The sequence below is a fragment of the Neoarius graeffei genome, chromosome 18 (genome assembly GCF_027579695.1).
Source record: "Neoarius graeffei isolate fNeoGra1 chromosome 18, fNeoGra1.pri, whole genome shotgun sequence".
Classification (NCBI taxonomy): Eukaryota; Metazoa; Chordata; class Actinopteri; order Siluriformes; family Ariidae; genus Neoarius; species Neoarius graeffei.
In genome coordinates, this window is record NC_083586.1 from 43516660 (window position 1) to 43544561 (window position 27902).

A 27902-nucleotide genomic window follows, 5' to 3' on the forward strand; every position below is an offset into this window, starting at 1 on the left:
GACCCCAGCCTGAGAATTAAAGTCCATGTGTGCACTGTTTCTTTTTATTAATTGCAGATGGCTGTGTGAAGAACAGAAGAGATGATGATGGAGCTTGTCAGTACAATAAGAGACTGAAAAACTGAGAAATCACTCCATTCATTTGGGAGAAGTCTGAAGCACTGGGGTTCTTAACTTTCGTCCTGGACGGCCCTTGGCTTACAGTTTCGCTTGATATAACACATGATCATCTCATTATTAAGACGTTAGTGAGGTGGACCAGGTATACTGAGGGAAGTGAAAACTAGAACACGATCTATAGCAAGAAGAATTTTACATATTAGATACATGTCATATGAAACATGTTTGTAGATCATTTACACCAACGATCCTGCCGTTTGTTAGCTGAATAGATTTTTTTTTTCCAGAGGTCATCATACACCACAGATACAAAGATTTATTCTGTACAGGAAGACCCCAAAGCATGCGCCTGCTCATAGCCTACATATGCACACATTATGTAGGGCCTTGAGAAGACCCAGCAATACATTCTAACGGTTATTAATAATTTTAAAATAGCATTTTTGTGGGGTTTTTTCATGACTTATTTTCATTTCGGATTTCCTGAAAGCTAAACAGAACACATTACCAAAGTTTCTGTCTTTAGTGTGAAAATATTTTTACAAAAAACTTGTTAGATGTGCAAGAACAAAAAAAAAATTGTTTTGGGGTCTAAATACTTAATTTTTCTGCTTCCATCTGATTCAAGGATGAATGCAATACACAGGGAGCATCGCGGTTCATTTTTGGCACCACAATGACAACGACGAGCCACACTGAAAAGCTAAACCTTCACCGCATTGCTCTTACTTTCTTTGAGCGCTTCAGTGAAAAGCGATCAGCGGCATCATGCCGTTTATGAGCTGAAATGCAATTCATACCTCTGCACTGCATTTCAGTAATAACCTGGAGAAAACATGCCACACTGAAAAGCAAAAGCTTTATTTAATCTCTTCAGTTTAACTATAAGGTTTAAACTCTCACTTGTGATATATGATGCACTGAGGAAATGGATCACTTTGTGAGGCATGATGAGAAAACGTTATCTGTTAGACACACTTCATATCTGAAAGATGCAGCAGTCCCAAATAGGAACGAGCCTGGTTTCTGGTTGGATAGGAGTGAAAAGCCCGTTTGATGAAAGTGAAATGCGATGCACATCACACAGGAATTACGCTCACTTCTGTCACATGGTCAGCATTTTAAGTCACTGAACAGATCAAGAAGAAAGAAAGAACACGGCACGGTGGTGTAGTGGTTAGCGCTGTCGCCTCACAGCAAGAAGGTCCAGGTTCGAGCCCCGTGGCCGGCGAGGGCTTTTCTGTGTGGAGTTTGCATGTTCTCCCCGTGTCTGTGTGGGTTTCCTCCGGGTGCTCCGGTTTCCCCCACAGTCCAAAGACATGCAGTTAGGTTGACGTGAGGCAGCCTTGGGCTGAGGTGCCCTTGAGCAAGGTACCGAACCCCTGACTGCTCCCCGGGCGCTCTGGTGCGGTTGCCCACTGTTCTGAGTGTGTGTGTTCACTGCTTCAGATAGGTTAAAATGCAGAGGATGAATTCCACTGCGCTTGAAGTGTGCATGTGACAAAGGTTTCTTCTTCTCAAGAGAAGCAAGAGCAATGCAGTGGTTTTGCTTTTCAGTGTGTAATGTTTTCTAAATGTTCAATGAAAATGCTAGGTGTTCTCCACTTTTCAAAAATAAAAAGGTGGTGGCAGGGGTTTGGGGGCCACTTAGGCCCCCAGCAAGGTCTGGGGCGGAGCCCTGGTAGGGGATCAGGAGCTGAAGCTGACGGACTTTGGGCTTTTTTGACAGTGAAACCGACCAATAAATGGATAGGAAATGCACCCATGGAGAACACTGAACATATTGTTTTAATGGTGAATAATCTTCACTTCTGAGATGCATTCAGTGCTTTAACTCTTTAAAAAAAATAAAATAAACCCTCCTGCTGATTTTCACTGAAGAGATCAAATTTTGTACCTCACTTTGCCTTTATGTCAAAAATTCATCCATTTTCCTCTTATCCGAAGTCAGGTCATGGTGGCAACAGGCTATTCCAGGCGTCCCTCTCCCCAGCAACACTTTCCAGTTCCTCCTGGGGGATCCCAAGGTGCTCCCAAGCCAGATGAGCTATATAATAATAATAATAATAATCTCTCCAGCACGTTTGGGTCTTCCCCAAGGTCTCCTCCCAGTTGGACGTGCCTGGAAAACCTCCAAAAGAAAGGTGCCCAGGAGGCATCCTAATCAGATGCCCAGACCACCTCAGCTGACTCCTTTCGACATGAAGGAGCAGCAGCTCTACTCCAAGATCTCTCCAGATGTCTGAGTTCCTCACCCTATCTCTAGAATACGTCAGAAATGAAAATATTATCTCCATATTTGGGTGGGTAGGGTCTTATTAACTACTTACCCAGGTATAAACAGATTACACCTCATCTGTGTGGTAAGCTGCACAAAAGGACACACACAAAAAAAGAGAGGATTCCTGAGAATGCTCGAATTTTGCTTTATTGGTGATATGGTACAATTAGCATTGAAGAAGGAAGGATGCAATGCAACATGGGTGGCATTAGGAAAGATTTCGGACTCGAAATCTCAATGTTGATTTCCATTAATTGTAACTTGTGTACGTAAGGATGTGAGGATATTGAATAAATCCGGCTCTGGTGCATAACAGTTGAATGGTTTCCCTGCTGAAGGGTTTAACGTTCCATGATCGAGTTTACATTACACAATACTGAGCAGCCTGCAGCCCATCGGAGCTCTGAATGCTAAATCAAACTGGGAGGAGCAGAAGGACTGCCAATAGGGTGTGATGCACTTTGGACACTGAATTTTGATCCAGTTTTGGTTTCTTAGGCTGATGATGAAATACAAATATTAACAAAAACAGGAAAGTATGAAAAATCAGTATGTATAATTGATAAATTTCACATAATTGGCAAAAAAAAAAAAAGAAGTGATGACATGGGTCAAGACCACCTCAGCATACAATTTCCACTTAATCCAAATATTCTAACGATACAATCATACAATCAACCAACCAAGTGCAGTGAATGAAAGCAAAGGATGAAAGAGTGAAGTTTTCAGCGTAACTCAAATATAGCGAGTTAAGAGGTTCACTGCTTAATCAATTCAAAATATGCTCTACTAGAACATATTTAAAATTAACAAAATTAAATTAAGCTCCCCCTAGAAAGATCTGTTTAAAAAAAAAAAAAAAACCACACACACACAAAGGAATACATTTAAAACACAACAAAAGGCACCTGTTTTCAACGTTCGTGTCCTCGACTGTCCTGTTTAGGTTTGAGTTAAATGCCAAAAATCACTATGAAAAGCTAATATACCAGCTAATGAACAGAAATACACTGAAGTACTGCAGGGGTACAGCACAGATCCGCCGAACTGCAGCAAAATAAATGTGTACAAGGAAGAGTATTAATGAGATTAGACTACACGACTCCTATAGCAGGTCCTATAGGAATATTAGAGCACTGGATACGCTACAGTACTAGCACATTACTCTCTAGCTTTAGTACTATAGTACAAATCAAGAACCATTACTCTGAAATCCAGCCTCACTGCAAAACATTACACAAAAGTGCCAATAGATGTTTATTACATTTGATAAAAAGGGCACCCACTAGGAGACTAAAACCAGCTTTAAACACATGATAGGTAAACATGCTGTCAAGTAGGAATTTGGGGAAAAAAAAAAAAAAAGTTACACAGCCCTGTTTTGCAAACATAACTCTGAGAACTCAGTTTTTAAAGCATGGAGGATGATAAACTGCGCTCCTGATCCATGACTGAAACCCAACGAGTAAAATACTGAAATAAACCTCCAGCATCCAGCGTCAGCAGTAAGCCATGTGTGAAAAGTAAGAAAATTCAGCGTATACCATCAGTGACAGGAGGCGTGAGAGTGGGGGTGGGGGAGAGAACATCAGAAAGGAATGCAAGAATGACGTTACTAACGTGCGAAAATCATTTTTATAAATAACTGGGGAATGCATCCTCCCTTCCTACAACTCCACTACTACAGCTACAAACTGTACAAGAGCGAGGCCAAACTGCCGGTGTGTGTGTGTGTGTGTGTGTGTGTGTGAGAGAGAGAGAGAGAGAGAGAGAGAGAACTGCACTCGGATCTGCGCGTGTGAAAATACGAGCTCATCGGAAAGGAAAAACCAAAAAAGTGTCAATCATTCACTTAGGTCCTCGTGACTCCCCCACATCTCTAGAGGCTACTACCAGCTTTGGTTCTTCCTGAAACTTTTTTTTTTTTCCTTTTTCTTTTTTTTTTTTTTAACATCCTATTGTGGCACACAACTCAATGATAAAACTAACAAAATATATATGTCTTATGAATGAAAGTAAAAAACAAAACAAAAAAAAACCTGAACATCAGTGATTGAAAACTATCATATGCGAGCCTCATGACTAAGAAAAGACAAATGTTTAAGATCTTAAATAGAATTATTATTGTTAATAGATTTTTGTGATTTTTTTTGTTTATTTTTCCTCAGTAAAAAGAAGAGGTGATTAATAACGCGATTGCTAGCTAAGGTTTAGGAGGCGGGTTTCTTTAAGTCTCGTATCTGTTTAATGAGGTACGTCTTTTCATCGTTAAACTGCTCGTCGTCCGTACGATCCTTCTGGAAGTTGCTAAGGAAGTCGATGAGCTTCGTCTGGTTCTTCAGAAGGATGTCTATGATGGGCTGCGTTTTGTTAGGGTTAGCCACAAACACCTGGGGAAGGAATAAAAATAAATGAAAAATTTTATTTATTACATGCACAATTATTTAGCTTAACAGCATAAAGTCTTGAAGAAATATTCTGGCGTTTAATCAACCCACTCTCTATTCACCGTGTGTGTGAACACCTCAGACAAGAATGGACACATTTACCTGAACTGAGAAAAGAACAGAAAACTGGTTTAAGCCTAGGTCACAACCGGACGTACGATTTTTTGGCCGTGCGATTTTTGGCATTTCCCAAACCGCTGCGTTTTTTTTGTTCGTGGAGAAAGACGCACGTTGGCCGTAAGTTTGTCTTGCAACCTGAAAAAAATGTAAGCGCCCGCAGAGTTTGTTTGACATGACAAAGAACCTCTGCGGCCGGTCTGCGGCCAGTCTACGGCTTGAAAATCAGCACATCACACGCGCGCCCTCTGTGCGTTTCTTGCGTTTTTTGCATGTAGACCGGCCGTAGGAACACGTACGGCCGGTTGTGACCTAAGCTTTACTCAAAACTCACTTACAACGGAAAGTTTCATTGTTGATTTGGTACTTAAACTTTGAAGGTGTCTGCACTGACAGGTGCAAGAGTTTGTTGGAGGACCATTTCATCTTTTTACAGTCAGATTTTTTTTTGGACAAAATTCTTTTATCTGAAAACTGACAGTGCCATTTTTGAATATTAAAAACTTCAGTAAAGGCTCTTAAATAGCACAACAGAAAATTGTTCACCCGATCGTCATGAGTTCCCAACAAAGCCACAGCCATCCAGAATTGGGTGCCAAACTCTCTCCCCCAGATCAATTATAGCACACTATCTATTGCCAATTCCAGGTGCCTGTTCACTATATAGCAAAGGGTGGCATGGTGGTGTCGAGGTTAGCACTGTCGCCTCACAGCAAGAAGGTTCCGGGTTCGAACCTCATGGCCAACAGGGGCCTTTCTCTGTAGAGTTTGTACGGTCCCACCCATGTCTAAGTGGGTTTCCTCTGGGTGCTCCCATTTCCCCTACAGTTCAAATTAGGTAAAAGCTACCCAGCCACTGGGGTTGTACAAGCCAGTGCGTGCTTCATGCTGATCCCAAGCCTGGATTGATTGGAGAGGGTTGCATCAGGATAAATGCAGCTGGTGTAAAACCTGTGCCAAACCAAATATGCAGAACAGAGTCACTTTGGCGACCCTAATGGGAGCAGCTGAAAGAAGAAGTTGTTCACTATATAGCAAAACATTTGTAGACCGGTGGGTACAGCACAGATTCAGACTCGAAATCGAAAAATTATGATAACTTTGCTGTTATAACCACCTTCACTCTTCCGGAAAGGCTTTCAACTAGCATTGAGTATGGCTGAGTGTGTTCATTCAGCTACAAAAGCATTAGTGAGGTCAGGCTCTGATGTTGGGTGAGGAGGCCTGGGGTGCAATCGGCATTTCAGTTCATTCATCCTAAACGCGTTCAATGGGGTTGAGGTCACGGTTCTGTGCAGGAAACTAGAGTTCTACACTAACTTCAGACAACCATGTCCCACAAGGCGCAGTGTTGAGTCAAGGGTTAAAAGAGATATGGAGACCTCACTTTTTGTTAGACCTCAAGAATGGCATAGGAATAGTTAAGCGTTAACAATAAATCTAATATAGTAATTTTTACGATTAAAGTGATTCATATAGGTAGCAGTCTGAGTGAATGACCTTGATGTCACAGTAGGAAGGCTATCGGACTCATCGCCATTTGCGCTAGACTAAAACAGAGCGGACTGCAACTTCGATCCTCCATTTTGAGCTAATTTAGCGCCATGCCACGGAGACGTGTTGCTGGTGGGTGCAGCAACACGATAGAAGGTGGATTTATGTTGCATTCATGGCCCAAGAACGTTCAAACTGCAAAGATTTGGATGCATTTTGTGAAAAGTTCATGGGCACATTGGGCGCCTACAAAGTGGTCTCTCCTCTGCTTTGCACATTTTACTGAGGACGCGTACGAAACCTCTGATCTGTTGAGGAGCGTTGGCTATAAGCCCATATTGAAAGAGGATGCAGTATCAACAATTAAAGGAACTGTGAGCCGAGCAGTAATGGCGGAGTACTCCATATGGAGAATGAGTGGACCAGTCGTCAGATTTCTCTGCTGGATATGCTCCTCAGTAGCAATATCTTGCCCTTATGTGGAAGAAGCGAATGAACACAGAACTGAAAGTCAGACTGTTTCAAAACAATCGGACACAAGGTCGGCCTTCAAGAAGCAAGAACAGAGATGGGTAAGCTGCGACTCATTTGGTTACATAACAAAAACAAACAACACTACTCGTTGTTTACCTGCATTTAGATTAATACATGCAACTTGTATTGTGTGTTTAAGTTACCGGTATAAGATTATTTAATTTGCTTCAGAATGCGATTGTCTCAGTTCATCTGATTATTTAATTAGCCTTTTACGTTATCAGTGAAAATGCATGCATGTTGCATAAGTAATAACACCCATCCTGTTTTAATGAGAGTTACACGAGACTGTCAGTTCAATTCCATCCAATTCTCTAGACGGCTTTGTTCTCTGGCTTTATTTCGTGGCCGACGTATTACTATCAGATTCACTGTCTGAACTCGAACTGATACGGTTCTGTGTGTATAGCAGTAGCATGTACACACACTCCAATTTCAGGACTATGACAGTCAGATGTATTACTATCTGAGGAATCCAAAGAAATCACCAATAAATCCGAACGAAGAGGCCATTGCAACCACTCTTGCCTGCCGAGTCTGGCTTTGGTCTATAGCACCGGTTACCGCTGTGATGTCACGCACTCAGGGCTGGCTGGCTCAGCGGGGCAGCTCGAATGCCAACTTTGCGGTCAAATTTAACTCACAAAAATATATATTTTATTCCCAATTATGCAGCATACAAGAGTCAAGGATGGAAATACTATCCACTCAAATTTATTTAAAAATAAAGGTTCTGCGTATCTGCTTTAAGGCTCTGGGTTACTGATCTGAAGGTCAGGGGTTCTATCCCCAGCACCACCAAGCTGACACCAGTGGGACCCCTGAGCAAGGCCCTTAACTCTTTGCTCCAGGGTGCTCTGTCCCCAACTTCCTAACAAGCGGAGATATGCAAAGAAAAGAATTGCACTGTAATGTACATGTGACTACGTGGCTGCTGCTTCTTCATGGCTCTTGCTTTGTGTACAGGGACATGGTCATGCTGGAAGAGGTTCTGAGAACCAGCCCAGATTTTGACAGGTTTGAGAACCAAATCATTATGTAGTGAAAGTTGGGGTTATTTCCATTGAAATGTTACCAGGAACCTGTGCATGCATATATACATTTTAAATTGACTTTTTCTCAGTTCAGTTAGTCTTTTTATATCAAAGCATATAAAAACATAAAACGACAGGTTTAAAGTGCATATCCTGAACCAATTTTGTTTTTGTTTTTTTAAATATGAAAGTATGTCCCTTTACACACTCATCCAGAAGGGTAATTTTGCACAAGGCCATCTGTCTACAGCAGAAAAAAATAAAATAAAACGCGTTTGGAAAAATCCCAAGAGAGTCGGGAGCCAGATTTGTGACGTTACCTGCGGAAGCGCCAGCAGGCTACGCGAGCTTTGCGCAGTTTCAGTGCACAGCCTGTGTAGACCAAGCGCTCCCATTTCTCTCTCATTGTCCGGTCTTTTGGAAAACGATGAGAACTAATCCCATCAAGATTGGTGTTGTTACACCCTCCTACGATACATCTGTTAACTAGAGATGCACCGATTGCAATTTTTTGGGCCGATTCCGATTTCCGATTTTCCATGGAGTGTGACCTGCCGATACCGATTTTGGCCGATTCCGATTTCATTTTTTCAAACCACTTCACAGCACACACAGACTATTTTCTTTTTATCTTTTCTTTAATAGAACATTCTGCCAGATTTTCAGTAATAAATTTAACACCTCAAAGGTTGAAAACAAACAAAAAGACATTGTTCTTTGTAAAATCTTTCTTCATGTTTGGTATTAACATTAATTCCTGAAATAGGAAATTCACACAAACATTTTTTTCTTTTCCCATCCAATATCTGGCACAAAACCAACTTCCCCCTCATATATTATTTGCCTACTGCTATGGAACACACTTTCATAAGCCTGTTTAGATCTGAAAACTTGTGCCTTATAGAACAACCCATTTCTTCATTCAGTATCAAAATACAAAAATAATTTCCAGTCATACTTATACCATAGCCATTCTATCATCTTTGTCAAATGTGTATTTGTAGAGTAATTTCCAATGGAATCAAGTGCAACCAAGGCTGTAAAACAAACAAAAAGACATTTTTTTCTTTCTCTCTTTGTACAAATCTAACTAGATGTTTGGTAATAGGCCAACATTCCTGTAATGGGAAATTCACACAACCACAAACGTTTTCTTCTTTTCACATCCAATATCTGGCACAAAAATAATTTCACTATATGTGGATATCCAAATATAGTGAATTTCGTTGTTGTTAACGGCGCGCGCACCGGAGCTCGTTAGGCGCGCAGGACTGACACTGTTCTGCGCAAGCGCAACACAATCGGACTAGAAAGCATGTTCAAGCTGCCAGTGGAGCTGCAGCCTTTTAGTTGCGAATTACGAGTATTTCCACTTTCATCTCTATGTGATACACAAGTTTTGATCGGCAGAAAATCGGCATATTTTAATTTTGACCGGCCGGTCGCCGGTCATGGCCGATCACGTGAAAATCGGCCGATTCCGATCGGCAGCCGGTCAATCGGTGCATCTCTGCTGTTAACCATTCTAATAATTACGCAATAACGTTGAAGAAATTTGCAGAAAACCACCAGGTCGTTTTCTCAAACAAACCAGCGCTGACGTAGGATTCAGAGGGAGGCGTCCCGCACGCGACGTCATGAAAATCAATGTTTCCCGGGAAATCCAAATGGCAAGTTTTTTCAGAGGCGGCCAATTCGCCTCAAATGGCTTGATTTCAACTGAATTTTTCTGGTATTGCGCAAAGTAAAAAAAATTGCACAAAATGCAAAATGTGACAGATATTTGACCAAAGTTTAATATAAAATAAGAGAATTACATTGATCTTGCTCCTGAATTTACCCGTGATATGCACTTTAATGTCTTTGGACACGGTAAAGAGAAAAGTCCAGGCTCTTCATGTGCAGGCGGATGGCACAGAGGAGTGCACGCTGAGCATGGAGTTCTCTCTTTACTGTGTCTAAGACCAGGGCTTTTCAAAGTGTGGGGCACGCCCCGCCCCCAAGGGGGCGCCAGAGTTCTTCGGGGGGCGCAACGTGAGAAAAAATAAACCAGAATAAGTTACTATTGCGGACATTTAGCGAACTTCAGCTAGCCTTTGCCAGAGACAAAATGGATCGATTTTTAGTACCTAAAGCTACAGTGAGTGAGGAGACAGTCTGGGCCAAGCAAAAAACCAGAGCATCCAGGATGTTGCGATTTGCAACTTCAACGCAAATTCAACCAATTCCCGTGAATTCAGGGCGGTGTTGCAATTATATCCAATCACCGCAACCTTCCCACAAATTTGACCAATCGTTGGCGTCGTCTTGAGATGACGTCGACAAACTACCTTCCGCCTTACTTCCAGTGTATACGTTCAAGAGAAGCAGCATGCGCACAGTGTTGCCAGATTGGGCGGTTTTTGAACATATTTTGGACTGGAAAACGTCAGCAGTATCTGGCAACATTGCATGATGTGTGAGTCAGTGTTTATGTAGGCCTAAATTCTGTTACTGAAAGTGTGTTATGTTTACAGTGAAGCACTGTGTGCACTTTACATTATTTTTTTACTTAATACAAGAAATTAATGGATGCCAACGTTTTTGCCAAAATGGTATTTTATTTTCCATTGTTTAGGCAGCTTCAGCATCATACTGTGAGATTCTGTTCAAATTGTTTTTTTTCTTCTCCATTTCTCAGTGTCTTTGTTCTTTTAATCAATAGTTTTTCAGTAATAACTTAATATTTAACATATCACTCAATTTTAATCACAAAAAGAGAAAATCGCAACAATTTCTCGCAACTTTCATTTCCTCCCGCAATGTAATCGCAACAAAAACCTAAAAAACACCGCAACTTTCATAGCAATTTTTTGGACCCCCCCCCCCCCCCCCGCAACATCAGACATTTTAGCCCGCAACAATCACAAAAAAGGCCCGCGGAATCCTGGGGGACTGGAAAAAAGAAGGAAGTATGACCACGATTATTTAAAGTTTGGATTTTCATGGACTGGATCTGAAGATGCTCCACTGCCACAGTGTGTTGTCTGCCAAGAGGTGCTAGCTAACGATGCTATGGGATGTTTAAAATGTGTAAAACAAGATGTTTTAAAAAGCACAGATGTTTAAAATGTGAAAAAGAAAAATGTGTATAACAACCATTTTTTTAAAATACGAATGGAACATTAAGTATAGCAACAACAATAATTGTAAGGGGGGGCGCTGTTGTTTATTTGCTCTCCGAGGGGGAGGCGGACTCTCCCACACTTTGAAAACCCCTGTCCAAGACATTACTCTTAGGGTTAAACAAGCCATAGTCAATAAATCAATAAATTCTGTTAAACAACCTGGATACAAGTGAAAGTGATTAATGTGCAAGGTTTACAGGAATAAGACTTCTTATGTCCTTCCCTGTTCCGGAGCAACATTTATTTATTTTTGTTTATGGGGGTGGGTGGGGTGGGGGGTGTTTCCATGCCAAAAAGGTCATTATAACTTGCATTCGAAGGCTGCCTGCACGTAGCAGTTTCTGATTTCGCTCATGTTTTTATCAAAATCATGGCAAATTTCTTGTGGTAGCCCCTCAGTGGTTCCAACTTGGGGCCCAACAATTTTTGGTGCCGTGCCGTTGCCAGCTTTAGGGCGCCAACATCGGTCTGCAAAACACGTGGAACCGGTTCTAGATTAGCACTGGCACTGCGTCAGTGGAAAAGGGCCATTAGTTCTAGTGAAGGGAAATCCTAATTCTAATCTACAGCATGCAAGGATCTCTATAGAGATGTACTTGTATGCTGTACAATTAATTTAGAATTAAGATACAACTGCGTGAGGCCAATTTGCACAATCCTGAAGGCACTCGTTATCCAAATGATATTTCTGTGAATCGTTCTATGAACAAGTATTTGTTTAAAATAAGAAATTTTACTGTATCGTGTCAGTGTTTGGAAAAACGGTATAAAAATCCCATAAGAACAGTTTTGATAAAACTTGCGAAAGTGTGTTTTGTTCTTTCCTCTGTACAAGGAAGTGTTGACATTATACTCAACGGTATTACTCTCTCACACACGCACACTTTTCAATCTAATCATGATGTTACCTTGAAGACGTGGAACGCCTCAAACTGAATATTGGGACTTTTGTCTCTCAACAGGTTCATCATGAGTTTGAGGTTCTCTGGCTTGCTGATGTACCTCGTCATCACAGTGAAGTTGTGTCTGTCCAGCAGCAGCTCACCCAACAGCTGTCACGCACAAAACACACACACATCGAAGTCGCAAGGACAGTAAAGAACAGGCACGGGTTTCTTATAAGGCACGACACATCACACACCTTCAGTGACTGCCTCTTTGTCACGTAGTTTTCAGAGTGCAGCAGTTTCTCATAGTTCTCAAAGACCTGCAAAAAAAAAAAAAGTTCAAACACATCAAGTGAGACGATTTAAATAACTACTTAAAAAGAAAAGGTTGAAAAACAAGAATAAATTATCACGAAGCCTTTTCCAACACTAAAGCGCTTCAGTGAGCTTTCAACCTCCCCAATTATGCCTTTCTGGTTCATTAAATAAAGACCAAAAACTTGTTTCCAAGACCATTTTTAAAAAATATTTAAATCATTTGCTGTATGCAGTGGTTTCACAAAAATGTCATCAGACCAGAAAGATCTACACTTTTTCCCCCTCAAGAAATCCTGCAGGAATTTGCATATTGGAGCTGGAATAGTAAAAACACTCGCCAGATATTCAGCACGACATCAAGTTTTCCGATGAGATTTTCATGTTTCTTAAAAATTCGTGCTAAACTCCCTGCACGGGCACACCTACGGTAATTCAATGCTTTATTTTTATTCATTAAAAGTCACTTCAAGTCTTAAAGTAAATGACTGATGTCGTTTCTCTTTACTTAGTTATGCGGTTCTTGACACAATATGGATTACTACAGTTGTGGAATAGGGTTATTTACTGTATTTATTCTTTACTATATGATGTCAAACACATTAAGAAGGCAAGAAATTGCACCAATTAACTTTTGACGAGGCACAGCTGTTAATTGAAAAGCATTCCAGGTGACGACCTCATGAAGCTGGTTAAGATAACGCCAATAGTGTACAAACGGTGGATACTTTATTTTAAAAGAACCGAAAATATGAAAATTTTAACCATGTAATTCCATACATGTTCCAGATGTTATTTCATAGTTTTGATGTCTTCAGCGTTGTTCTACAAGGTAGAAAATAGTCAAAATACATACAGAAAAACCTATGAATGAGTAGGTGTGTCCACACACACACACTGATGCTTGAAAATCTGTGAACCCTTTAGAATTTTCTAGAATAGTAACTGTTCTGTACAGAGGAATGAGATAAAATTCCTCCAAGCTGATGTGCAGGACTTATCAACAGTTAGCAGAAAATGTCTAGTTGCAGTTACTGCTGCACACCAGCTACTGAAAACCAGAACGTCAAGAACGTAGCAGCTCATCTGGCCTGCCATCAAAACTACCAAAACATCAAACAAAACTGAAATGTGACAGAGGATCAACCTCCACGGCAAACTGTTTACAACAGGGGGGGAAAATAAAGGACTAAATTCTGTTCCCCAAGGGAGGATCTACCCAAAACAGCGATCAGAACTGAATCTGAATGCTAAACAAGAGGAGATACAATTCTAGTCAGAAGAAAATTTGTTAAGTTGACCAAATTACAAATTGTTAGCAAAATATTAACAATACAATGACCAAGTTTTGTGCAGAAGGTCTCGTTCTTTGAAACGAAACACAATCAGAACTGAAATCCATTGAGAACTGAGGGAGGAAACATGATTTAACTGAAAATAAACAAAAACATCAACAAATAAAAAAATGACCAAGTTTTGCTCCCAGAGGGAAGATCTCAGAACTGAAATCGGGCGAGAACTACAAGAGGAGACAGAATTCTAATGAGAAGTCCCAAAACTTGTGACGTTGACCTAATTAGCAGTTTGTTAGCAAAAATTTGACAATACAATGACCAAGTGCTGTACACAAGGACTAGTTCTTTCAAATGAAACAATCAGAACTGAAATCCATTGAGAATACAGAAAGGAGATACGATTTAAAAGGTAGACTGTCTGATTTTAAGTGTAGGTCATAAAAATTATTTTCCCCTGACACCCAGTTATTTTTGTTTAGTGGACTGAAAGCTACTGAATTCAAAATCACACACTTCCAATTTTATTAGGTTTTTTTTTTAATAGAACAATTAATGAATTTAGGGTCACTTGGCCCTAAATTCTCCGCTACTTTTTCCTGCTTCACCATGACCCAATTCAAGATACTATGTCATGCATCACGTGGTGGGCTTTCCCCGTTCGCACAAGGCATTGCGGGACACAAATTTGAAACAGGAGAGAAAATAATGGAGGACGTGAGTCGTGAGAATGAAACGTGAAGGGGGCGTTGTGGCTCAGGTGGATAAGGCGCCATACCATAAATCTGGGGACCAGGGTTCGATTCCGACCCGAGGTCATTTCCCGATCCCGCCCCGTCTCTCTCTCTCTCCCGCTCATTTCCTGTCTCTACACCGTCCTATCCAATAAAGGTGAAAAAAGCCCAAAAAATATCTTTAAAAAAAAATGAAACGTGAAAAACTGACTACAGTAACAAAGCGAGAACACGTTATGTCGCGAAGGAAAGGAAACGGAGGACCAAACTAATAAATATTGGCGGTCAGCGAGCACCTCGGTGTGATCAGCTGTTTGTTTAGCAACAGAATGATGGAACGGTCAGTGCACGGTCAAGGTAAACCTGTAGCTTGCAGTAATGCAACACTGTGAATGCCAGCTGCTGTAAAACCCAAAAGAAGAAGGTAAGCCTGCGCATGCACACACGGACTTCCTCGGTCTGCTTGACTGCGTGAAGCGAGCGATTTCATGCACATTATTTGCTCGGGAATCCCTTCAAATTAAAATCACTTCCCAGCCACAGAATGGCTTGATATTTTGAGAGATATTACAGAAATAAACATTACCGTGACCAAATTTTACTGATTTTATGAAACCAAAAGGCAAGTCCAGCTTTAACTGAAAATAAACAAAAGTTGCAAACGGGGGGGGGGGGGGGGGGGATCAAATCAAAACAACCAACCAAGTTTTGTTCAAGTTTGATCTACCCAAGACATCGATCAGAATTAAAATCGGATGAGAAGTGAGAGAGGAGATACAATTTTAGTGAGAGGCCTGAGGAATTCATTAATTTGGCCCAATTACTAACTCGTTAGGGGGCGGCACGGTGGTGTAGTGGTTAGCGCTGTCGCCTCACAGCAAGAAGGTCCTGGGTTCGAGCCCCGTGGCCGGCAAGGGCCCTTCTGTGTGGAGTTTGCATGTTCTCCCCGTGTCCGCGTGGGTTTCCTCCGGGTGCTCCGGTTTCCCCCACAGTCCAAAGACATGCAGGTTAGGTTAACTGGTGACTCTAAATTGAGCGTAGGTGTGAATGTGAGTGTGAATGGTTGTCTGTGTCTATGTGTCAGCCCTGTGATGACCTGGCGACTTGTCCAGGGTGTACCCCGCCTTTCGCCCGTAGTCAGCTGGGATAGGCTCCAGCTTGCCTGCGACCCTGTAGAAGGATAAAGCGGCTAGAGATAATGAGATGAGACTAACTCGTTAGCAAAAAAAAAAAAGACAAAAACAGCGACCAAGTTTTGTGGGGAGTGATGAGTTCTTTCAAACAAAACAATCAGAACGGAAATCCGTGGAGAACTGACAGAGGAGATACGATTTAACCGAATTGTGGACGACGGACGGATGATGGATGCCACGCCATGGCATGGCAGCAGCTCGTCGGCCTTATGGCCAGATGAGCTAACAAGCAGGTACATACTTTTGCCCCTCACTAATGCACAATAAATAAATGACCGAGTATAATATTTTTCATCTCATTTGTTTAACTCGGTTCTCTTCATCTCCTTTTAGGACTTGTGTGAAAATCTGATGTTTTTGGTCATGTTTATGCAGAAATATAGACAAATTCTAAAGAGCTCACAAATTTTCAAGCACCACTGTACTCGTAAATGTCACTTACCGCATCATAGTTTTGTTCTAAAAATTCCGCCACTAGAACCTTGTGTCTTGTAAGAAGGTCCTGCATAACGAAAGCAAGAAAATCAAATTAATTTACGAACTCAACTCAAGGATAACAGTTATGTCAGGAATGTTCTTGCCTTGAAGGTGGCGAATGCATCAGAGGCAATGTCAAACGTGGACATTTCCACATAGCTGAAGAAATCGTTGAAATGCTCTGAGTGCAGGATGATTTTGGCGAGCGGTTCATGCCGGATGCACTCGCGCAACATGATGCCGCAGTTCAGCGCCACCTGAGGAGTCTCATACCTGCAGGGGTGGCATCATAATGAAATAGGCAAAAAAAAAAAAAAAAACCCTAATTAAATGTCAAAAACTTTCAGGAGGTGAGGCAGTGTGTGTGTTGTTTATTGTTACACAAATATTCAGAATGTAATTAATAACTTAATTCATAGAACAGATCTTGAAAGTGTTACACTAAAAGCTTTTTTTTTGGAAACAAAGTCAATGTATGGAGGTGAAGTGAGCTACGTCTCGTCTCACCCTTTGAGCAGGATGAAGAGCACTTCCTGATGGGAACAGAAATATTCCACTGTGGGACTGCGGGTGCCGATCTGCCTGCGTAGGATGTTGTTGAAGATCTGACACACGTCCTTCTTCCCCTGCGCACACAGGTTTTTAAAAGATTTTAAAAACGCATACAAATCACATGAGAGATCAGATCAAAACGCACATCTACATAAACACAGCAAGGAAAAAGAGGAATAAAACAAAATCAAGTTCGGTATGTGTGTGACAGTTCCTTTTTCCCTCGGTCAATGTTCAGCTCAAACGATTGTGAGGATCGTGAACACCTCAGCTGGTGATTTTCCTAGTGATTTAGGTAAAAAGTCAGGTCTCTCGGTGACCACTGTTCTCATTTATCATTAACGGAATTCAAATAATGGCGAACTAGGTTCTCTTATACACCCACACGTTTTTTAAAAAAAAAAAAGGTCACGGCAGGACTAAAAACACAGGACTAAATAAACATTTATAGAAACAGTAATTGAACGGAGAGCAGGATCTGCGGTGTTCAATAAATGTGAACGAGGCACACGAGAAACAGTTGGCAAGTATTCTGCTTTACGTATCAGTTCAGTACACAATTCCATGTTAAAGTTTTGAGAAAACACACAAGTTTTTATAGCACACAGACATTATTTTATCAGTTAGTTTTTGCCGCTCTGCCCCTCCTCCTCTTCCCCTCATGCTCTGTTGGATGGAAATATCGCATGCTGTTTCCTTTAAACAAATTTATAATTCATGGTTGTTTTTTTGGCTGAAGCAGCATGTATATTGTGCGTTTTAATAAAATGAGCTTTACCTCTCTTCTCATTTAACGGAGACGAGCAGATTCAGGGTTGCAATTTTTACCATTGAAGATCAGCCAGGTTAAACGGACCGTTGTGCATATTTTGGTTAATAACGTCACAAGATTTTGCGAGTTCGAATCCTGATGACGCCACAGCCATCCGTGGTCGGGAGCCCAAGAGTAGAAAATTGACCGTGCTCTCAGGGACGGAGGGGTAGTGGCATTCTTTCCCTCTCCCCTGTCAATCACAAGTGACACTTGCCAATCATGGGTGTCTGTGAGCTCATGTATACTTGGAAGTGGGCAGACAGCGCTTTTTCTCCAAGTGTGTTATACTGCCCATGGCATTACATGATCAGCAGCTCAAAAAGATGCAGTTAGCTAGGGTCATGCCATGGAAGAAGCGTGTAATTTGTCTTGGGTATGGCGTTAAACTGCATCCCGTCCTGGGTATGACATTAAACCACATCCAAAGGAACGTTGGCAGCAGGGCGCTCCGGTGCAGAAGAACCTGCAGGTCAATGGCTCATCACCAGGTGGCATGCGGAAGAACCACTTTTTGGTCGACGGATGGCACCACTTAGCAAGATAGCTGCTACTGCGGGGCAACCTTCCTATCTACCAGGCCTGTTGTGCAGTAGCACACCACCTGGACCAGACCTGGAGGTCCAGAGAGACTAGATGGTGGGGGCATGACACCGTCTGTCTTGAACACCGTGCATGGCACGATGTAGGAGAGTTTATATAGAGAGCTCGCTAGAGGAAAGAGGAACCAAAGAGGACAAAAGCTTCGTTATAAAGACATATTTAAATGCCATATGAAAACCAGATAAAATCAACCCCAACACATGCGAGAAGGATGCTGAGGACCACAAGAAGTGGCGACAGAAAATCAGCAGAGCCAAGAGAGCTGTGGAGGAAAAACGGAGAACTGTAACTCAAGAAGCACTGAACGCGGCATATGTTAAACAGGAACAAGCTTTCAATGCCACCGATGTAGACGTTTTTGCCGCACAAATGCAGGCCTAGTAGCTCAGAAGCATGCCTGCAAAGAACAGGCTTTCGTCTAAACCGGGGAACAGGGGCGCTGCGCCCTCTTAGCAAAATGCCGATTGAACCCCAAGTCACACTTGGGCCATGCACTTGTATACTACTGCACAACATGCAATCTTTCTCAAAACGATCTTTTCTCCATGAAAACATCCCAGCAACACCACGTGACAATGTGTCTGATCATCAAATACGTTATAATTACTCCAAAAATATTCCAATCATAGTAGATACACCGCCAGATGGTGCAAAAACAATCCGAATTGGCGTTTTCCAGACTGAGGCGCCATGTTGTTTACTTGTCGCGGCTGCTCTCGCGAGATTTGACATGGGTTACATACAAGGTCAGCTGACTTGTAGCGCGAGATTTCTCGAGACTGAATGACCTTTCACCCACCGGCGCGGGAGCTTTTGACAGAAGTAGTTCGCGAGTTGTTTTTGTTGACACTTGGGCATTTAAAGATGTCATCCTGCGGCACGAAACGGAAGAAAGCCAAACACTGTCCGGGGCAGATGATGATTACTTCTCTCTTTTTCAATGTTGACAATTTGTTACAATTTCCCTCTCAGATAGCCTCAGAATGTCCCATTGTAGCCTCAATTTTTCAAAGGCTTCGCACGGTGGAGAGGGGGACGGACAACCGGCACCACCCCCCCGGTCGCTTTGCTCCCTCGCCATGGTGAGCGCCCTCATACTAAATTTTTCTAGAAAAACCCCTGAAAGAATAACTAACTAACTCCCCTTACACCGATGTCATCGAAATCTGTCATCGAGCTGTCTGGTGGGTGGGAATTGGTTAGGACTAAATTAGGGAGAAAATCTGGGGAAAATTAAAAACAACCAAACCACCACATTGTATAACAACAAGAGTGCTCCGAGAGCACAATATTTCCATGCTAGCAACTATGCCATAACTCTGGTAAAATTCGACTGAATTGAACGAAACTGCAACATGCGTATTACCGACATATAACAAAGAATCCTGTCAAGTTTCGTGAAATTCCTCCAAAAATTGAGAAAGGAGTTGGTTTCAGAAGGGGAGTACCCTTCCTGGAACGGACATCGCCATGACATAATCCCCCTTCGGGCCTTTCGGCCAGCGGGGGAATAATATTTAAAAATAATAATAATAATAATAATAATATCACAAACAAAAATTTTTACATAAAAGTAAAATGCAAGCAGAGCTCCTCATCATTACCACTGATAAATTACTACATAAGGAACAACACACTCAAGACCATGCGGTTATAGGAAATAAATCCACACTGGGGTGGTGGGCCACAATGTGAAATTCTCCACCCCTAAAACAACATGCTGCAGATTTTAACCGTTTACAGCTTATCAATTTCACGAGAAACCAGAAAGCATAAACTCCTCCATCCTGAAATTCATACAAAATCACTGTGACTGATACAAAGCACCGACACCCGATTCTCCTTCCACAGATATTAAATAAATGACTCCTTTAACCCCCCCAACACATTATAGTTTATTATTATAGCTATTTAACAAAAGAACACAGATTTTAAAAATCTGTTATTAATGTCAGATTATGTGCAGTGTCTGTCGTACAAGTCCCTGTGTACAAGCTGTTACTATAGTAACAAGAACATCTTAGAACAAGCACGTTAATATAAACCCATCAGTCAGGTTACAGCTGGATCTGCGGTCAGAGCCGTGCCGTTATTCAGAAGAAGCAGCCTTTATCTGTCACATGTACACAAATCACAGTGAAATTCCTCCTCTGCATTTACCCCATCTGAAGCAGTGAACGCGCACACACCCCCAGAGCAGTGAGCAGCTATGCTGCAGCACCTAGGAATTATTTATTTATTCAAAAATAACGTGCACCTTCTGGCTAATCGGAGTCGAGAATTCATGGTATAGAATTTGTGACAAACAAAAATAGTGCACAAAGACGCCAAGAGCAGGAAAGCAGTCAGGCCTGAGTTTCCCAAAAGCATCGCAGCACAAAGATGATCGTTAAATGGTAGCGTGAGCAGCACAATGAACGCTCTCTGTCCTAGTTAAGATACTCTTAGCATGAAGAGGCTTTTGGGAAAAACGCACCCCAGTTCAGTTTTTGTGGTCGGGTAAACCCGAGTAAGCAGCCGGTTCGTTCTGATCAGTGTGTCTGTAAACACGTTATCAGCTATACCGAGCAAAATTCCATCCAGCTCGAATTAACCAGAAGCAAAGGGCATAAATTAAGTTCAGAAATCTCAACAGGAGGGAGAAAAAAAAAAAAGGTTCTTTTTCAGGTGGTCATAAACTCACGACAGAAGCTATAGTTAATAGGGACGAGTTAATTATGAGAAGAAACTGATCACGGCGCACATGCCAGAACATGCCGTGACTCACCTCAAAGTCGATGACCTGCAGGTTCTCCACCAGGGAAATGAGCAGGCCGCTGTTGTACAGCTCTTGGGCCAGCTGGGCCACCGTCTCCGTGTGTGGCTCCTTGTCGTTGGTGCCGTACAGGATCTCCTTCATCGCCACCAAACATTTAGACACCTCCTCTGAGGCCTACAAAGAAACACACACAACTGTCAGGTGCGGTCAACGCTGACAGACGACATTAACTCATCTCTTCTCCTCATGCTCACAGGACCAAGCAGTCATCTGTTCATCCATCATATGCTGCCAACACAAAGTTTAATGACACAGCAGCACAGGTCACACTTGTTTACCCGGGTACCTCAGGAAGACATCAGGCAGGTGGATCGATCAGAGTTTCGCAGACCTGTACTTTAGCAAGGAGCTGAAGGAACCTGACTTTGTGAGCAGCTGCAAACGAACACGCAGGTAAAGCAGCACAGTGGCATCGTCAACTCACTGTCTTCTCAGCACTCATGCGCTTTAACCGTTGTATATTTCCTGTAACTCTCCACCTGACATGATTAATCCTGTAGTTTATTTTTATTAACTCTTATTTCGATATTAATTTTCAGCTCAAGCTTAATTAATCCACACAACTTATTTTGTATAAGATAAGATAAGAGATTCACTACACAAAAAGGTTATATCTAGAACTCGGAAAGGTATAAATAAATGACCAGCCTTTCGAGAGAGAGAGCGCGCTGAATAATTACATACGGAAATGCATTATTAAAGAACAAAGTATTACGCTTGAATCTAAAGTCTCTGACCGAACACTTTCTCAATCAACCCGGGTAAGAAGGATTCTTCAACAGAACTATTTATCCCAGGGCTAAGGAGTGTTTTCATTTTTCTACAGTGCCAACACGCCGCACTCTGTGCTTTTCACACTCAAACAGCATTATCAGATGGATATGCAAGTAGGAGCTCTTAAAATGAAACGCTTCCTAGCGAGACACCAGCTTCTTCACCTAGACTGTTTAGACGGTGTCAAGTGCCAGCAGAAAACCACAGCCAACACAAGAGGTAGGTTCTGACAAGTGTTGGAACGAAGCCTGGTGGTGAGCACATGGCACGTCGACGGAGACGCTTGACCTTACAATGTTACAGTTACGCTCCAAGATGGAAAAAAGTTGCTCTGTTTCAAGATTAAACATAGTGGATGATAAAAAGTGCGGAAACGTGTGGAAGTCAGAACATAAAGCAGTGTACAGCAATAATAGTGTGTTACACTTCATAAATTTACTGAAATTAATTAAATAAATAAAATGCCTGGGGCGGCACGGTGGTGTAGTGGTTAGCGCTGTCGCCTCACAGCAAGAAGGTCCGGGTTCGAGCCCCGTGGCCGGCGAGGGCCTTTCTGTGCGGAGTTTGCATGTTCTCCCCGTGTCCGCGTGGGTTTCCTCCGGGTGCTCCGGTTTCCCCCAAAGACATGCAGGTTAGGTTAACTGGTGACTCTAAATTGACCGTAGGTGTGAATGTGAGTGTGAATGGTTGTTTGTGTCTATGTGTCAGCCCTGTGATGACCTGGCGACTTGTCCAGGGTGTACCCCGCCTTTCGCCCGTAGTCAGCTGGGATAGGCTCCAGCTTGCCTGCGACCCTGTAGAACAGGATAAAGCAGCTAGAGATGAGATAAAATGCCTCGTTTATGGCATTACGAATAATAGCTTCTTATGCGTCAATTTTTCCTTCAAGTAAGCTCAAGATTCCTTTAAGACCTCACCTTCTCTGTCTTCTTGTCCTGCTTCACCAGGATGGACAGGTTGTCCTTCAGAGCCTTCACAATGTCCGTGGGACCCTTGTGAGATTTACCAAACAGTGGCATGGTTGGAGCCCAGTGTCTCTCTTGCTCGGTCTCTCAGTCTCTCTCTCAGAACCTGAACAGAAGAAGATAAGAAATGAAGTGTCACCATTTGCTTGTATTCGTTCTTTAAACTCTAAATCAATAAGCCTGACAAGTTCCAAGTTGTTGAGCTGCGCTTCCAGGAGAGAGATTAGCCAAACACTAAATAAAACAAAAGCAGTTTGCCTCTGCCAAGATGTTAATACTTGAGCTTTGGACATGATCGTGAGATCAAATCAACACAGAAACTGGTGCCAGGACAGAAACATTCTGCAATAGCTGTCTTAGTAGAAGGCACAAACTTGAGAATACAAAGGAGCTTCAAGTCAAAGATCCTGTACAAGAGAGTTAAAATCATATTTTTAAGCTAAAAACAATCACACAGGGCAGGGAAAAAAAAAAAAGTGTTCATCCTATCAGGAGATCATGAGGTCGAATCCTGATGATGCTACAACGGCCAGGAGAAGCAAAATTGGCCCTACTCTCTAGGTAGGAGTTGTAGGACTCTCTCTGTCAATCATAGCGACATTATCCAATCACAGGCATCTTTGAGCTCATGTAGGGTGGATAGAGGGTGGATAGCACTTTCCTTTGAGTCTGTTATGCTGCAATCTTGAAAAGCTGTGGTTGATCGGCTTCACTTGTTTCAGAGGAAGCATATGTTAGCCTTCACCATGCCTGGCTGGTAGCAGTCATGGTGACCAAATTGGGAAGATATCTGCGTCATGGTATTCATTCTTGAACATTCTCACACATAATTCTGGAGTGCAGCATGTTCTTGTCATACGACAAGAGTTTAAAAACAGCCGGAACAGTCTGAGTGGAAAACTCCAGTAAGTCAGTTCCTGAAAGCGGACCTGGCCTAGCTTACGAGTGGTAATCCAGCGAGGTGAGAACCCCAGGAGAGTAAATGTGTGTGAGATCACTGCATTGTTTGGCTACCCCTGTCTCAGAGATTATCCTGGGCTTGCCAAGAGCTTGTCACTTCGATCATGTGACGTCTACCAGACCAGACCGTTCTTAACACCGTCTTGTAGGGAGGACATGTTCATTTCCTTGCTTTGGTTATCACAGCAATGTTCACACACTTTACACAAGAGGCTTGCTAACCACAACTGACTCAAAATCAACTCATTAAGAGACAATCCCATGTATTACCGATGTAATTACAAACGATTAGGTTAGGTGTGTGTGCTTTCTGACGACCTTGACAGCGCTCATCCATAAGTCTGTCAAATAAAACTGAGCTTCATTTACTAAAGTGTATAACAAAAATGCAAAACAAAAAGTGCTCAACATAAGATACCCAAATGTTTTAAGCAAATTTTCCAGGTACATGAAGATCTCTTCACACTGCATCAGCTGTTTATTGGGGTAAATCAAGAGAACACGACCCAAGCAGATTTATATACCATCTAATTCAATTAATCACCATTATCCACTTACACCAATTGAATGTTAGACCAACAAGTCAGGGCGTGAAACTAAATGCGTTGGTACCACAGAAAGTGCACAAAGTGACATTTTTTCACAAACAGGAAACACTACATGTGAGATCTTGGCATGCAGAACTGTAGCAAGACTTACATACTTACCTCAAGTATGCCTGTCAAATGTCATACATCAAGAGCAGAACAAAATCCCTTTACAATAAAATCAGTGCACTCAAAACTATTCACCTCCTCTATCTGAACTTGATGCGTAGTCGTTTTATACACCTGTTCTGACAAGTTGAAATTAGTGAACCATTGTGCATGAGTCACCCACTACAAACACGCAATAAATCTAATAAAAATAACACACATAGCACAGGAATTAAAATGATGCACGTGTTCACACTTCTTGTTGGACAGCATTCAGCTGGTTGAAAAGAAACCATTCATACTATTTGTAAAGAATGACATAGCTAGGGGGCGGCACGGTGGTGTAGTGGTTAGCGCCATTGCCTCACAGCAAGAAGGTCCGGGTTCGAGCCCCGTGGCCAGCGAGGGCCTTTCTGTGTGGAGTTTGCATGTTCTCCCCGTGTCCGCGTGGGTTTCCTCCGGGTGCTCCGGTTTCCCCCACAGTCCAAAGACATGCAGGTTAGGTTAACTGGTGACTCTAAATTGACCGTAGGTGTGAATGTGAATGGTTGTCTGTGTCTATGTGTCAGCCCTGTGATGACCTGGCGACTTGTCCAGGGTGTACCCCGCCTTTCGTCCATAGTCAGCTGGGATAGGCTCCAGCTTGCCTGTGACCCTGTAGGACAGGATAAAGCGGCTAGAGATAATGAGATGAGACATAGCTAGGTACTACTCAGTATAGGCTGATTGACAGTATAGTAATATTTTATTCTAGATAATATACCGTACTATCAAATATCACAATATCACAATATATTGCACACTTGATTATCAGCACATGTCTAGTCTGGCTTAAAAAAATACGCAATAAAAAAAAAAAAAGTTTTTCACCCATTACATTTGTACTGCATATTATTACTACCACCATAGACTATTTGACATGTTTTGCATCCTGAGAAACATATGTAAAATGTTTCAATGAATATTACTGCCAAAATTATTAATACAATTATTAAACTCCTCTGACATGTTCCTTGATAGTCAAGATTGACTATTTCTTTACCTTCCTCCCTGACAACACCCAAGAACGTGAACGATCAGGGTCAAACGTGCCCTATGATTACTTAATCCGAAAGACAAAAATATCACATAGTCCAATCCTGGCATCAGATTTCTATTATAAGCAAATCTGGACTAAACAGTTGCCCTATTCTTTTTCTCTGTACAGTGGTGTAAGCACCACTTTAGCACGATCGCCTCACAGCAAGAAGGTACCGGGTTCGAGCCCAGCAGCCAGCGAGGGCCTTTCTGTGTAGAGTTTGCACATTCTCCTTGTGTCTGCATGGGTTTCCTCCACAGTCCAAAGACACGCGGTTAGGTTAATATGGGACGGCCTTGGGCGGAGGTGCCCTTGAGCGATGCACCTAAGGGCCTCTGCATGCTCTTGCGACAAGGCTTTCGCAGATAGCTTTTCGCAGACAGTTGTAATTTATCGTTGAGCGGGGAGTAATAGGCGTGCGCGATGTTATTCACCGCCACAACGCAAGGGGGCGCGAAGTCGCTAGGAGTAGTTGGTGGGTGTGGTTAGTGGAGTGTTTATCCTCCGGTTACTTATAATGACTAGAACTGGAGTCGTATAGATGTACGTACTTCCTCGATCAACCGCTCTTCGTGCTGCTCCATCTTCGCTCGTGTTTTTAAAAATGGCGGTCGTGAAAACAAACCAAACCGGGAAAGTAGGGAAGCAGAAGTGCGTGTACAGCGGATGTAGAGTGGACCAATCAGAGCCCTCTTGTCTGCGACGCTGTCTGCGAGGCTTCTGCGGTGGTCACAATTTTTGGGAGGTGCGCGCAGAGCGTCTGTGAAGGTGGGGGGGCTACGCAGACGCTGTCTGCGACGCCATCTGCGAGGACTGGGTTGTCAGCATCAATTGGTCTTTACTCCTAACCGCTCCCTGGGCGCTGTTAGCACGGCTGCCCACTGCTCTGGGTGTGTGCATGTGCTCATTGCTCATGTGCGTGTTCACTGCTTCAGATGGGTTAAATGCAGAGCGCGTATGATGAATAAAGCTGTTCTACAAGGAAACAGTGAAAAAAATATATATATCTTGATACAGGTGCACTGATCAGAGATTAGATATTCGATCAAATGATGTCCTTTAATTCATCTCCAGTCCAATCAAAGAAGGCTGTCCGATGCTCATTTAAACCATGGGTTGGAGATAACAGCGATGATCTTATCTCTATCTCTGTACTAGTGCTTATAAAAAGGAACTCAGATCCTATAGTCAGTCAGCACTGGATGTGTTACACATAGCTGATCATCTGTTCCACCTTTGACAAACAAATGCTGTAAGAGACTTAAAAACAACTCTAGCAAACCAAATGCAAAGAAACTACGTAGGTAAAAGTGGGAAATGAATGAGAGACTGACTGAGTAAACACCTCACACACACACACACAGATCTGCAGGTACTTGAACCTGATCACAAAAGATTAGTGTGACTCAAAAAAAGAGGTAAGGTTAGCTATTAGTCAGCAAACCACCTTTTTCCCCCCCTTTCTTCCGATAACCTTGTTTCCTCTCATGACTAACTGCCTATTTAAGGTCTTGTTAGACTTACACACCTCATCTTGCTGACTAGCGACTAGCTTCAGGTGACTAGCCAACACCAAAAATCACGATTATCCCAAGCTAGCTAGCTAGCTAGCTTACTAGCTAGCTAACAACATTAGCAAACAACACTAAGCTTAAAAAAAAAACTCATTTATTTTCAGCTAACAATCCTTATTTAGTTCGTTAGACTTATTTTATCTTTATTCTTAGCTTATTTTAGCATCGCTTCGAAACAAAACTGACCTGTTTAAACGCTAAACGAACAAGAAAATGTTAGCTACATCCAGGCTAGGTCCAGGCCCGCATACTTGCGTACTAAGTAGTGTGTTGCAACGTGTAGTTGCGTACTATTTTTTGCACACTACGAAGTATGCGGTTTTGGACGCAGCCATTGACAAATACATACACACTCAAACTGGGTACATCTGTTCATCACTTAGCCAGACACAAATCAGTCTAAACAATATGACAACCCTTGACATTGAGCTATAAACAGAATTTATTAAAACGGAAGGTAAAAACAAACAAGGCTTCATGGCTAACACGAGCACACACTCGCTTTAAGTTTGTAATAATGTCAAGGGCGACGTTCCTTTCAGACACCGACTCTCAGCGACGCTTCTTCCCGCATTTCGACGCCTCTAACCCGGCTAAAGAGGTAAACACTTACCGCGGCCACGGCCTTGTTTAGACTGTTTTCGTCTCCTGCTTCACTGTTACCGAGCAGCTCTTTTTCTGGTCACGCCAGCACTCTGTGTGTGTGTGTGGCTGAGAGAAACGTCAGCGGAAAGTGCGTATGAGCGAATTAAAACCGCGTAGAATTTTTTTTTTTTTTAAGAAAGCAGCGCACAATTTCACTCGAAACGAGTCGACTTCATGTCAGCGCGATTCATACTGGTTTACATCACAAGCTTCAGATGAGTCGACTCCTTCGTCCCTTCACAAAACCTGAGATGATTCAGAGTCGGTTCGTACAAACAATTCACCGAGTTTCATTGTTATGCCCAACGCGTTAACACTGATCTCAGATCAGCTCG

General features: G+C 42.4%; 2 protein-coding genes across 3 annotated transcripts in view; one reads left to right on the forward strand and one right to left on the reverse strand.

Moving 5' to 3' along the window:
- Positions 1 to 2716, forward strand: part of cdadc1 (cytidine and dCMP deaminase domain containing 1) — a 32706-nt gene extending 29990 nt beyond the window's left edge. For both annotated transcript variants that reach the window (XM_060898849.1, XM_060898850.1), the window contains exon 9: positions 58 to 2716. In XM_060898849.1, coding sequence (XP_060754832.1) covers positions 58 to 125 — 68 coding nt within the window. In that variant the 3' untranslated portion in view covers positions 126 to 2716. The remainder of the gene's footprint in view (positions 1 to 57) is intronic.
- cab39l (calcium binding protein 39-like) lies at positions 2531 to 27797 on the reverse strand. Its single transcript, XM_060898851.1, has 9 exons — positions 27536 to 27797; positions 22568 to 22721; positions 20826 to 20990; positions 16600 to 16718; positions 16197 to 16365; positions 16058 to 16117; positions 12336 to 12401; positions 12103 to 12246; positions 2531 to 4791 (listed from the first exon to the last, which is right to left on the reverse strand). The coding sequence occupies exons 2-9, from the start codon at positions 22667 to 22669 to the stop codon at positions 4612 to 4614; spliced, it is 1005 nt and encodes a 334-aa protein (XP_060754834.1). The 5' UTR covers positions 22670 to 22721; positions 27536 to 27797; the 3' UTR covers positions 2531 to 4611.
- Between the last annotated feature and the right edge of the window lie 105 nt (positions 27798 to 27902).

Coding starts and splice junctions, on each gene's coding strand:
- cab39l (XM_060898851.1), bottom strand. CDS start 22,669: ATGCCACTGTTTGGTAAATCTCACAAGGGTCCCACGGACATTGTGAAG. Junction 16,719..20,825: donor TGCAGGTCATCGACTTTGAG/GTGAGTCACGGC, acceptor CTGTGTGCGCAG/GGGAAGAAGGACGTGTGTCA. Junction 16,118..16,196: donor ATGCATTCGCCACCTTCAAG/GCAAGAACATTC, acceptor TTCGTTATGCAG/GACCTTCTTACAAGACACAA.